The sequence below is a fragment of the Calidris pugnax genome, unplaced genomic scaffold, assembly GCF_001431845.1.
Source record: "Calidris pugnax isolate Ruff unplaced genomic scaffold, ASM143184v1 scaffold349, whole genome shotgun sequence".
Taxonomy (NCBI): domain Eukaryota; kingdom Metazoa; phylum Chordata; class Aves; order Charadriiformes; family Scolopacidae; genus Calidris; species Calidris pugnax.
In genome coordinates this window covers 2,226,157-2,240,233 of record NW_015091088.1, presented here as the reverse complement: position 1 = coordinate 2,240,233, position 14,077 = coordinate 2,226,157, and the positions used below count along the sequence as shown (strand labels likewise).

The window sequence follows — 14,077 nt, the reverse complement described above, 5'->3', positions numbered from 1 at the left end:
CTCTGGCACATAGCTCCTGTAACTGTGTTATTAAATGTTAATCATCTACTTAAGCCGGTGTTTGCGGATGAACAGTTACCATCCAGGAAGATCACTGAAATGGAAAATGTGGAACAGGGCAGCTCTTGTAAAGACCCTGATCTCCAAATAAGACTGATGCCAGATCACCTCCCACAACACAGTAGAGATTAAAGCAGGACTCTTCACCAGCCAGGGCAGAGGATGGAAAGACCCCTTGAAGGAGAATACTACAGGCAACAGCCACTCACACTTCCCAGGAAAAAACCCCACAGGCAGTCATTGTGGCCAGCCCAGTCTCTAAAGCTTAAAAGCCCCACAACCCATAGAATTGTCTCTTTTAGTTTATAAAGTTGTCCACGCTTCTTTTGTGCTACCTGAAGAAGAGTTGTTTCAAACTCTCTTTTTGCCACAAACACCAGGTGTCGTGTGCCTGAATGTTCATAAAATGCACCCCACAGGTTCAAACCCAGGGCCAAAGGCTGTTCTTAAACGTGCACAGACAACTGAGGAGGACCATGACTCTACTGCTGGGCCCAGGACTACTAGAATATGAGATCCCATTTCCACGGTGGGAAAAAGAACAATTTGTGACCAGCATGTGTACCAGGAAAAAAACCCAGATGCGTACACGCACAGAGAAGACTTGAAGAGGGGGGAACTAAAAGATAAATTTAGAGTATTTGCAGCTCACTGACGAGAGAGCTGTGAAATACTCTCAGGTAAGTACGGCAAATAAATCACCTCAGGGTAAGCAAAGACACCAGCTTTGTACTTCTGTCGCATCAGGTTAAACGTCAAAGGCACAGTGCTCGATGTAGAAAAGCCTGCGGCACCACTGCTTGGGCATTTCATGGAAAAGGAGACGGCTACTCTCAGAGAGCAGTGCCTGGAGAAACCAAGAGGGTGCCCTGCAGATGCAACTTGCTCCTCCCAGACACAGGGGCGGCGGGAACCTAAACTCCTGCCCAGCCCCAAGCACAGGGGGAACTAAAAGGTGCTGCTGCAGCGAGACGAACAGCAGGTCCAAGCTGTAGAAGGAAAGTGCTCGGCCCCAGCGACAGTGCCAGCCCAGCCACCCTCTGCCACTTCCTCTGCATTTATCTCCTTCTGCATCCATTACAGCCACTGCACAGGCAGCTGCTGAACAAAGTTTGTGTTGTATGCATTTGTCTTTCATGTTACAAACAGCCCTTCAGTTACAAATTGTCACAGTTGCCACTTTCTTTATTGAAACACAAACACAGCACATAAAAGGAACAGCATTTACCCTTCCAGAGGCAAAGCCACAGTCCATTTCTGACATGTGAACACCCTCCCAGTGCTCCTGAAATGTGAAAACCTGTGAAAGGCAACAGTTTAGAGAGCTGCCAAATCACTCTGAATGTAGTTTTACATTCAAGTGTAATCGCCCTCTGCCTATAGTAGGGTAGGGGTATAGCTTAAGCAGATCCTTCTGGCTTTTTAAGATATTTTAACACCCTACTCTCAGTAATTCCTCATTACAGACGTTTTTAAGAGAGATGATAGTTGTGGAGATAGTTGTGAGAGAGCTGACAGTTGTGTAAGGATGTTAGAGCCACACTACTACTTTTCAGAGGTAAAAGTGGAAAAGGAACTGAAAAACCAGTGATATGTAAATTGTACTGGTTGTATATACTATTACGTCAAGCCCCTTATAATGTGATATACAACCAACACGACTAAGTTTTCAAGTTTTCATTATGTGTTATTCGGTATTCAGAAGAAGTTTCAAGCTGCTACAAAACAAAATAAATAAATATGATGATTGTAGAACATACCAATTCTCAGTTACGCTAACGGTGTTGTGTTTCCTTATAGAAATGAGAGTTCATTTTCTCAGACCAAAAAAAGGACATTTAGGAATCTTCTGTATGAGAACCACTAATACATAAAAGAAGAATTATTACATATTAAAAATGTGTGCCTCTGTCCACAAAAAAACCAAAACTCTTTACTGATTAAGATACAAGAATTCATTCCATCCTCAGAGAATCTTCACCTTGTATCTAAGCTTCTTTTACCTGGTACCATGAAATAAAGAGATTCATCTACACTATACCTTCATTTTCAAGGAACACAAAGAAAGAACACACATGCAGCACACACTTTATTCAAAAAACACTTTAGTCTTTATTTTTGATCTTCAGTTGATCTCAGCTTCCTGAAACCCACAAGCAGAAGGGATTTCCTACATAAAAACCATCTCATTATTATATTAATAAACCTTAACTGCATATCATTCATTTAAATTGAGAGATCTATTTTCCATCACCTTATGCTTCCATTCATAGCCACAAAAGCAAAGATAAGTTGGCTATTAAGACACACACACCCCACATAAAACAATTATTCAGTGTTATGCACTTGCTAAACAGGCTTAGAAGAATGCACAACAGCACTGCAGAATCAGGCCCCCACTGCACCAAATGCTCCCAAGTCTTTTCATCACTATTCTTTGAAGTCCTGGGAGAGTCACGGCACCTAATTTTATCTGTTCCATAAATAAAGACCATCATATATAGGATATTAGTCAACTCATAGCTACAAGAATACATCCACCCTGCAATAGCAGGAAAAAGCAACCTTGACCTTGCAAGCCCCGACACAAATAACTCATTACCTCCCTACTGCTTGTGTCAATGTGGGAGAAGGCAGAGGAGCACACAGAGGGAGGACTGCAGGCTGCTCCAAGAGGAACCCCCACTGCAAAATGGGTAATAGCACAGTGCTCTGTAGAATGTTCATTTCAACATTATACAGAAGGGAGATTCATGCTGCTGTAAACTAGAGTTTATAGCTACCAAGTGTTATGTGCATGTTATAAACAGAAATTTATAGCTTTGTTCCCTGGTGGAGCTGATGATGTGCCCCCAAGCTAAGGAGTAGCATTTAAATCACATTATTTAAAAAAACAAAAACACTTGACCATTGTATAAGTTAGCAAGCAAAACTTTCAACTGAAATCTTCAATTCTGATCTCATTTTTCACTAGTAACTTATTATCCTTCCAAAGAAATTAAAGTGAAGCTCATTTTCCATTGCGAATTTGAAGCATTCCCTAAACAGAAATTCTCTGCTAACATTTATTTTAAATAGTCACTAAATTTATTCAGAATAGAAGCTAGAGTGAGAGATTATTTTTTTTCCCAAAATCTTAAAAAGCATTTTTTACTTATTATATTTCCCTTTTCATTTCTGACTCAGCATAAACTACAGACAGAAACAGAAATCTGATTTAAAAAGACATAAAATTTGACTCTCTCTAAACTTCTGACAACAAAATGTACAGATGTAACTGCAAAATGTTATCAAGTTACTCAGAACTGACTGCAGAGCTGAATTAAAAAGATGAAAAGCTGAACTATCTGAAGAACTACAACAATTTTTTTTTATTATTATTTTCTGGAAATGACATGTTGCTCTTCTGACTGACTGCTAGTCAACTAAGCATTTCAATCAACTTGAATCTTTTTTTCAGGCAGTTTCAAAAGGAAAAAGGGAAGTACAATTTTTGGTTGAAGCACAAATACAGTACCATTTACTGTGGATTAAGTTAGGGATTTTTATTCTGTTCATAATCTTCATTCAAACTCTAAGATCAAAAACATACTTCCTTTCAATAAAAGCTGCTTGGCTTGTATGGTGCTCTACAGTGTTAAAAAAAAGCCCTGTATGCATCTCCTGATGCTTTCAAATGAATCTGCCAGTACAGAAATTCATCCTTACGTACATCACCAGCAGCTGTTGCAACAGACAATGTCCATGTTTTAACACAGCCAAAGTAAAAATTTACTGGAGATTGCTCAGCTGGACTTGGCCTTCTTTATTGCAGTGTCTGGCAGACATGAAGTGTCATTTATCAAGTCACACTTTCAATTTAAACCAACTCCCACCTTAATTCACAGCCCTTTGCTTCCCCTCTCCTTCTCCCAGAGCTGAAAACTCTTCTTGGCACCAGCCAGGTGGCAGAAAGATGCAGACATGGACTTGATCAATGCCTCCCCCAGACATCTACTTTCTTTGTGGCATGAATATCTCCTCATCCCCACCTACACTACCCTCCTGCTGAGAAAAAAATAGCAATGTGTATTTTACTCTTTGCTAAGTAAAGGACTTGGCTGCACTGGTTGTGTGGCCTGAAAGCTCCCTCAAAGGTGAAGACAGAGGGAGGAAGGCACACCTCCTCAGCACAGTTGGAAATCAAACACAAAGATGTGCTTTTCTCAGAGGAAACACACGAACACAAGCTGACACAAGCAGCTAAGTCAGTCAAGCAAGATGCAAAACTTTTGCAGCATTAACAATTCACAAGACTCCACAATGCTGCATTCACTCCACTTAAACGTTTGATTTATGCACCAAGGATTTCTCACATAACCATATTAAAGTTTGGGTTGGAAGGCCCTGAAAGGCATCTAGTCCAACCCTTCTGCAATGATCAGGAACATATTCAACTAGAGCAGGGCCAATGTGACCCTTGAATGTTTCCAGGGATGGGGTATCTACCACCTCTCTGTGCAACCTCAGTCAGTGTCTACATATATGGAAGAAAAATGTCTTCCTTATATGTAGTCTAAATCTCTCCTTTTTCAGTTTGAAACCATTACCCCTCATCCTGTTGCCGGTATCTACCACCTCTCTGTGCAACCTCAGTCAGTGTCTACATATATGGAAGAAAAATGTCTTCCTTATATGTAGTCTAAATCTCTCCTTTTTCAGTTTGAAACCATTACCCCTCATCCTGTTGCCACACTCCCTGATCAAGAGTCCCTCCCCAGCTTTCCTGTAGCCCTTTTAGGTGCTGGAACGGGCTATAAGGTCTCCGCAGAGCCTTCTCTTCCCCAGGCTGAACAACCCCAACTCTCTCAGCCTGTCCTCACAGCAAAGCTGCTCCAGCTCTCGGATCATTTTTGTGGCCTCCTCTGGACCTGCTCCAACAGGTCCGTGTCTTTTTCAAGTGATTTCAGAGTTCGGGTTTGCAGCACAAGCGAGACAGACAAATGCCGTAAAGCAAGACTCGCAGCAAACAGCATTCCTACAACAACCACTAACAGCTCACCTACAACTACTCACACTGTTGGAGGTTGTAAACAGCTCTCTTAGTGCCAGAGGCATACAGTGATGCTGCCACTCCAGGTGACAGCCACCAGGTGAGGTCGCAGTGTTTGGCCTGATGCCTTCTTGTCATTCAGAAATAACATCTTTTCAGTGAGTAAATGGTTTGTAAGCAAACACACCCCAGAAGGCACATTCCTCCTCCGGAACAGATTCTATAGAGATGACATCCTTACCTTGCACATTTGTCACCTCACTGAGATTTCTTCACTGAACACGTTTATTTACATGCAACTTCCCAAAGTTGCAAGTACCAGCAGAACTGCTTTGTACCACCACCCTGAACACATCGCCGACTCCACGCAACGCTCACCAGCCCTGGCAAACAGGCCAGTGAACACAGCTCCCACCAGTCTTACCAGAGAGATTGAACAGCAACACACAGACACGGATTACAGGCAGAACAGGCTTTTACTTTTTTCATGGTCTGGGATAAAGGTAAAAAAAAAAAGACACTGAAAAAAATAAAATTAAGACGACAGTATAACAGATACATTTCAGCTTGTACCTCCAGAATCCCCAACTGGTGATTCAGAAAGACCCTCCTCCCCAGCCTCAATAAACACAATTGTACCAGCAAAGCCATGAGGCAATAGATCCCAATCTTCGTTTGTCAGACAGCTGCACCAATGCTTTACAAGCATGGAGTTCCACAGACTGAGTGTCTCCCATATGGGTCTTCAGATTTCATATTTTTTTGAAAGCAATGTTCATTCTGAAGCCAGGGAACCTGCAGGAACTGAAATGACGGCAGGGCAGGATTGATATTCTTGTCATCTTCCACTTCAAAACTGACCTGAGACAGCAGCCTTCTGCAAAGACAACACAAGCTCTGCAGCCCTATCACAGCTACGTGCCACCAACCCACTAGTACCAACTGCCTTGAAATCACTCATACGCTATCTCGACTGTTAGATTTCTACCATGCTTTACCAAGCCAACTGCAATACTGCTGTTGGGAGTGGCACAAACCAGAGAATGAAACAAGTCCTATTAAAGGTTCTTTTCCATCTGTAGTTTGCACTGTTACCTGCGTAGTTCCTGCTTTCTCAGGGAAAACTGCCACCCAAAGAAACCTGAGAAGCAGCGTTACAGAGGAGAGATGCACCTAGCCCACAGGTTTGGTGCATTGCATGTGATATTTTCCCCCATCCGAGTCAGAAACAATGTGGATTTAGTACCTGTTCTGAGATCTCTAGCTGAAGCCACAAGGCCTGTCCTTTGATCTGTATTCAGTTCCAAAGAGTAATCAGCAGTTGTTACATTAGTGCATAACAAATGGAAGAAATACTGAAATACCCATGGAAAAGCCGGCGTGGCCCTGTTCGCACAGCAAACATCACTCAGACAGGAAAGCAGGCACATCTTCAGGCGTGACAAGGGACAAGAGACAGGATAGGTCCTTGTTCCAAGAATGACAAGCTCGAGTTGTTCAAGTTTTACTTGATTATAAATGCCAGCTGTACACCTGCATCAGGTTTGTGTCTGCTCCGAGTTTTGCCACAGTGCAACCCTCTCGTACAGCTAATGAAAACTACTACAGTTACAGAAGTAATTTATTAATAAAAACCCAATAATCTCACTAAATACAGAGATAAAGACAAAATCAAGGATACTGTGAGCAAGTAGCTTAAACAGGAAGCTTATAACCTAGAATATCCCATAGTCTGTATGCACAAATGCTACAGCAAGGTATTACTGAGACCTGCACTAGCATTTCAAACACACAGCAGCAGTGAAAGAAAGGGCAGAGGGAAAAAAAGCCATCAGAACACCAAGAAACCGCAAAAGGCAAAAAATAATAACTCTGTGGCTGACATGCCAGTAGTAATCAGCGACAGGTGAATCCCCTGGCTTGCTAACCCTCCAGCTCTGATCTGAACTGCAATGCTCAGCAGTAAGTGACCTGCCATACAGTTCACTGAAGCTGGAATCTAGACACAGTTCCCAACTGCTATTAAGACATGGATGCTCCAACGGCACCATTATTAAGAGGAGCAAACACATTTAGCCTGCTTCAGCTTCCTCCCAAGCCACCCACCGAAAACATTCGCCTCCAGCAATTCCCTCTATGTTTCCTTCTTGGAGCAGAAAAACTTCCAAGACCCTGAGTTCATGTCGGAAGGCCAAAGGAACCCCCTGCCAGCAGTTATTTCCGAGATACCCAGCAGTCATGTGTCACACACGCAGAGCACTTATCCAGCTTTGCTGGAGAGCTCCAAGGGAAATAAAACCCCAGGCTTCTGCCGACAGCTGCTGCCTCCCAGCCTACGGTAACAAATCCCTGAGCAAGTCCACTGTGGGACTGGAGGCAGGTACAGAAGCCTTCCAGAAACGTAACGATGCTTGGGAATTTCCTTTTAGCCTGGAGTACCAAAGTGAGGCAGACAAGTGTTACAGAGCAAAACACTGTTTATAAATAAATTGTTAAAAACTGTGATCCTTGAACAAAGGTGTTCATGCGTAACGTACAGGCAAAGAGGAAGACTACAAAAGAAAATACTTTGGGTTTATAAAGATGACTCAGGGTACACAGTACTCACCATAACCAGCTGAGAGGAAAAGGTGTTAAATCATTGTCATTAATACTTTATTATTCAGGGAAATTAACACAGAACATACCCTGTCATTACAGTGTCATTTTACAAAACATAACCTCTTATCCTGCCTAGGACCACACATTTGTGACTCAGTATGGCTTCCAAGATCCTTACATCTTTTCACAAACTGGACAAAGGAGCCCCAGTTAGAAGCAGGCAGAGCGGAGCTGAGAAAGAGACTGGTCGAGTTCAAAAGCCCAGGGAAAATTTCTAATCTCTCCAAGGGCAATATTTATTGCACTGCTGTTTTCCAGCAGGCTGAAGGCAAACAGCTCTGGGACCTGCTGCAAGATCAGCCATCCCAGTTGCAGGGGTGACAAAAATCAGGAACTAGAGTCAAGTTCAACAGCACCTGTTCTAACACTTCCCCCACATAAAATGATCAAGCTTACCTACCTCAAACAACAAGCCTTGGTAGATACAGGCACCTGCAGGATAAAAAAAATAAAAAAATAAAAATTAAAACAGATTAGAAGTGAGTAACACCAGCACACTCTCCAGCGGACCTGCTATATAACATTACGAGCAGCACTGAGCTGTCACCTCTGGCCATGCACTTTCCAGCATCAAAACAAATGCAGTTTTGGTGCAACAGGGCAACCTCTGGGTAAGCTTTGGACTGCAGTGCCAGGGACTCTGGCCAAGATGGACTCAAGAACTTGGAGCGTGGCACAAACAAGACAGAGACAAAAGGCGAGACCTCCCAAAATAATGCAGCTGATCTTCAAAGAAGGGGATAGCCCATGCCTCTGCAGCACCCCACCAGACCATTGATGAAGCATCACAGCATTGTAATTGCAAGAAGTTGCTCAATCTTTCTCAGACAGAAGTCAAGGACACAAACCACCAAAGCAAGCAGGAGAATTCAAGGCAGTAAAAAAGGGGCAGACACAAACCTCACAAGGACCTGACTACACCATCACCAATAATCACCCACTTCTGAACAGAGCTAGTATCATAACCCATCTCCACAATCACCTCATGCTCTCTAAGACAGGTGACAAATTCAGATTTGGTGCCATTCGTGTGAGGGGCATGTTCTCTCCCTCCACTGACACAAGGCTGCCCCGGTAAGATGGGAATTCTCACAACACATACATAAGATCAAGCTCAGAACTGTATTTCAACTTCAAATACATGCTCGAGCTCTCACTAAAATAAAGGGAAGCCACAGCTATTTAAGGGCAAAATATAGCCCTTAAAAATTCAAAGTTACACAGCATGTAAATTGCATGCTAAAGAGCAGTCTCCTCTCTGTGCTCCTATAAATCCTTTGACCATTCACAGGAGAAACAAATAAGCACACAAATATACACATAAAAATGCAATCATGGTGAGAAGAGCTGGCATGAATTCCTGCTCCTAAATCACTTCATGGGCAACAAGTCACATTTCACCTAAAGACAGGCTCACGGGACTCCTCCTGCTTCAGCCTTCCTAGCTCTCACCACCGACATGGCCAGCCGAGAGAAAGGTTCTCCAAGCAAGTCAGGCAGATATACACCCATTCAGGCATACTTTATGTATTCTACTTCAATAAATCAAATAAGCAGTTAGGAAATAAAACCATGGATAAGTTGAATGACAGTTCTCTCATTGATTTTCTGGGAAAGGGCTGTTCTCGAACAACTACACATATCTGTCCACTGAAAACATGACAAGAATGTGAAATCAAAAGCAACCCAAAAAACTCAAAGATGAAAAGAAAAGAGAATGCAGGAAAAGCTGCCTCAAGGGACCACCCAGGGAACTAAGAATTTCCTCGTTGAAGAGTGGTGTTTCCGATAAAATGCAGATTAGACAAATTTGTACAGAAAACCTTGGAGCTACACTGCTTTGAATCAAAAGCTCCTCCTCTGAGCCCGTCTTCAGCTCAGCTACAAGAAGCTGCAGATGTACCAGCAGGAATTATTTTCTCTTGCCAAGATGAGCCACAAGAGCCCAATCATGTTTCTCTCAAATTCAGCAGAGACCTTTCTACTCATATTGACAGTAAACAAATGGAGCCCTACCCATCACATGCACAGACGGAGCACCAAAGAGGACTAACATGCTGAAACACTGGGTTTTGCTCCCACATCTGTAAGTTTCCCGCATGAACCCCAGGGTTAACCACTTCGCATTTGACAAGCAAGCTCAGTGGTGCCAAGTTACTCAAATACAACTAAGACTCAGCCTCTCAGCCATTACCCATTCATTTATTTACTTGACTTTCATAGCAATTTGTGTGTACAGAAAAAAAAAAACAATCCAAACATTTGGCCATACCTTGACTTCATGTCATCGTAATGATTTTGAAATACCAATTTTCTTCCTGCCCCCCATATCTCTCTCCTCCTCTCCCCCTTCTTTTGGCAAGAGAGGATAATTTTGAGGTTCATCATCCAGCTGCATCTCAAAACTCAGTGCAAAACACAAGATCTCATACTATTGGAAGGCACATGGGGAAAAAAAAAAAAAGAAAAAACAAAACACAAAAACAAAAACCACAAACCAAACTTAATACTACTTAGTTAAGACCGGCACAACTTGACTTTTTTATTCTTAAAAAAGGGATGGCTGCCCTTTCTTTTTTGTTCACTATCAATGTAGCAATAGTTTGACATGCTAAAATGTAAAATATGGTATCGGAGCCACCACTGATGATTTGAAAGCCTTAAAGAGACAGGGGGAAACTAGAAAAAAAAAAAAAAAAAAAAGCATTCATTTCCTAACTTTTGCTTCAAGAGGCTGTAATTACATCTGGGGCCCTAGTGCCAGTCACTATAAACACATCGTGAAATAACAGTCATGTGCCAAAGAGCTCATCACCTGCAGTGCCAGAGCACAGAGTAAGGACCGAGACAGCTGGGCAAGAGCAGCTGCCTCAAATAGTCCAGGCAGGCAGTTGCAGGAATGAGACAGACCTTCAAAAACTTCCCTCTCAGCTCTACAGCCTGCTCCCCCCACTGCACTCTGTGGAGACAGGCTCACCCCAGCCCATGTGGGACTAAAAAGCAAACACAAAAAGCCCGATTCCTCCTCTCTGTTAAAGCCAAGACATATTTCACTCCCTCACAAGTTATCAAGGGGGATAACTGCGATATAACCCATCTTTACAAGACTTTGAAAATCCTTAGCTACAAATACCTTTTAGCTATTTTTTATTCCCAATTGTGAGGGAGCCCAAGACATCACACACAGGCTAAGCAATACTGCTCTTTATTACAGTGCCCTGGCTTTGCCAAGTCACCAGTGTGATTAACAGCTGTTTGCAGAGCTCACCTGAAAGGGTTTCCTCAAATGATCCTATTGCCTTTCAGATACTGAAGAAACTTAGGAAGAAAACCCCAGAATTTTTGCCTTGGTATTTTTGCGTTGGGTATCTTGGATGCAGGAGGTTGGCAGGGTAGTTTTCTGGTTTGGGGGGTTCTGGTTTTGGGTTTCTTTTTGTAAAAGTTAAGTCTCTCAGGGTACTGCCTCACAAGTCAATATCCCAAATTCATATCTAACAGCTCCTCAGCTCAGACATATGTAGCTATTTTTAGCTACTGTTATTCACTACAACAACTCTATCAAATGGGAATCTCAGTCTTATGGCGGGATCCGCATTTGGGGAGTCTGCCACTTTGGAAACCAACAACCCACAGTCGCATGGTAAAAGGAAAACCGGGAAAAGGACCTAAGAGCAACCTAATGCAGCCATGCTGAACTCCCAGTCTTAAGACATCAGTAACTTTACTGCCTGGCGGCATCATAAGATCATAACCTCGCACTTTTTACAAGTCCGTCCAGAACATTTTTTTTAACGACAGAAGAAACCAACACAGAAAGAATACCGACACGCCTGCTGAGGCACTATCAGAGCCCTCCTACAGCAACATCCCCGCACACCAAGCGGAGCTCAGCCCTCTTCTCCTTAAAACGAGGAGCGGCGGGTGACTGGTACCGACCCCCCGCAGCTCCTGCCCCCGCCGCCCGGGCCGGCAGACCACCGGCACACACCGCAGCCCTCCCGAGCCCCCTGGGCAAGCGGCTGAGCCCTCGCCAGGGCCACCAAGCACCCGCGGCGGGTGTGCGGGGACAGCCCGAGGGCTGGCTCTGCCCGGAGCCCCGCCGCTGCCTGACCCGGCTCACAGGCGGGCAACCGCACGGTTTCTGCGGGCTTGGGCAACTAACACCCACCAAAAAAAAAATTAAATAAATAAATCTTTTTGGGTAGGGGCTCGATAGGGGGTTTACTGCCGTCCTGGGCTGCCTCCTCGCCCTCCCACCGTCAGGAAAAGGTGCCCAGCATGAGAGGAAGCCCCGCAGCCCCAAGCCCCACCAGCGGCACTCTCCGGCCCCGTGCGCTGGATGCGGGACACGCTCCTCCATCCCCGGCGCTTCACACCCGCACAGCCCTCGGCCGCTTTGCGGGCACCCCACCACCATCACCAGCAGCACCGAGCGGGAAGAGCCGGGGACAGACACGGGAAGGCACCGGGCACAGCTTCGCCCCGGCCGCCCCCCCTCGCCCCGCCTGCGGAGAGGCCGCCAAAATGGCGGGGGGCGGGAGGCGGACCCCCGCCCGGGCCGGGGAGAAGGAGAAGGGAAGGAAAGATGTCCCCAAGCCCCCCAGAAGAAGGAGGGGGGATTCTCCTCAGCGGGGAAGCTCAGGAAGCCCGCGGGACCGTGGCGGGGGGGGAACGACTCACCTGAGGCAGCGGCGGCGGCGGCCAGCGCCGCGCTGAGGAGGCAGAGCGTCGCCCGGGCGCCCATGGCCCCGCCGCCGGCTGCAGGGGACGGGAAGGAAGGGGAAGCGGGGTGGTCCCGCCGCCCCTTCGGCAGGTGCCGGGGCAGCGCCTCGCCTCGCCAAACTTTCCCCCGCAGACAAAGCGGCGGCGGCGGCCCCCGCAAGAAATGCGCCGTAACCCGCCCGTCCCCTCCCCTCCGCCCCGCCCGGCCCCGCCTCGGGCAGCGCTTTCCCCCCCTTCCTCCCTCCTCCTCCTCCTCCTCTCCCGGCGGGGGGTGAAGGCGAGCGGCCGTGCCCCTCGGGTCGGGGGGAAGCCTCCTCCTCCTCCTCCCCGGTAAACCCGCAGCCCGTCCCGCCTGCGGCAGCCACAGCTTCCCCCCGTTTGTCCCGCGGTTTGGGGGAAGCCAAGGGGTTCGCGTTGGTAAAAGGAGGCAGGGGTCGAGCCCCAGAGCGTCTGACACAACCGGGAGCTGGGGGGGGGATTTATCCCGGTCACAAAGGGACGGGCTGGAATTCAGAAGTCATCATCTCTAAGGGTTTTGAAGCTTTTCAGGAGTTATGGTTGGGTCTTACTTCTGTTTGCAGGATTAAAGGAAAAAAATGTATCAGTGGGACGTGGTGTGTATACTAAAAGGACCGTTTTCTCTTCTTACAGGTCCACACCGACAGAATCTGTCAATTTCTTCCTTCAGTTTCAGTTCCTCCGAGCATTAACAATCACAAATCATGCACTCAAACTAAGACAAACTACCAAAGCACCCACACAGTCCACGCTCAACCCTTCCCATCACAACATTTTCTTTCCCAAGGCACTTCCCCACACACAGAGTACACAGGGCACTCACCAGCTCCTGGCCACTAATTAAAAACATACTATGTGATCGTGCAGAGCTGGAGGTGTCAACAGAAGATACCAGAGCCAGCTTTTCCATGTGCTTCCACAATAACGAAGTTGGGTTCTTTTAAGTCACGGGATAAAGAAAAGTTTTGAAGTCACAGCCATTAAACTGCTACATGCAAAAGCCCAAAACTGAAATGAACTAGAACAGTGATTCTAGTTTCACCCGCCTATGAGCAAAAGCAACTTTTTCAGCTAATTTCAATGTACCTGCTTCACAGCAGTCTCCCAGCTATGATGGTACACAGCTGGACTGCTGCAGCCTCCTTCTCCCACTTGCTTTAAGCAAAGCCTGTCTGATTAAATGCAGCTATGCCAGCTAAATTTAATAGTAATCTCTCATAGTAACTCAATCTGTTCAATTTTGATTCACTTTCTAATGAACACTACCATCTTGAACTCCGAGTTGGAGGTCAATTTTTTTTTTTCCCCAGGATTGTATGCCATTAATTACCGTACCGCAATTCCAGCAACAAATGCGCGAAGTGAAATGTACAGCATGGCACCGAGCCAAGATTCAAACAGCAATTTGCATGATGAGCTTCGCAGTGCTTTACCGGGTTATTACTCATTAGCTATTAGCAGGAGGTACTTTTCATAAAAATGGGAGCAGAGACATAATAGCTACCACCGCACACACAAGCACTAACACAACAAATATTTTGTGTAATTCAAATATTTCATAGGAAGGCGAGGCAGGCACATAGA

General features: G+C 45.5%; 1 protein-coding gene across 1 annotated transcript in view; it reads right to left on the bottom strand.

The window, feature by feature from the left end:
- FRAS1 (Fraser extracellular matrix complex subunit 1) overlaps nucleotides 1–12,620 on the bottom strand; it is a 181,759-nt gene extending 169,139 nt beyond the window's left edge. Inside the window, exons 1-2 of the mRNA XM_014957844.1 lie at nucleotides 12,434–12,620; nucleotides 8,154–8,185 (exon numbers count right to left, since the gene is read on the bottom strand). Coding sequence (XP_014813330.1) covers nucleotides 8,154–8,185; nucleotides 12,434–12,497 — 96 coding nt within the window. The 5' untranslated portion in view covers nucleotides 12,498–12,620. The remainder of the gene's footprint in view (nucleotides 1–8,153; nucleotides 8,186–12,433) is intronic.
- Between the last annotated feature and the right edge of the window lie 1,457 nt (nucleotides 12,621–14,077).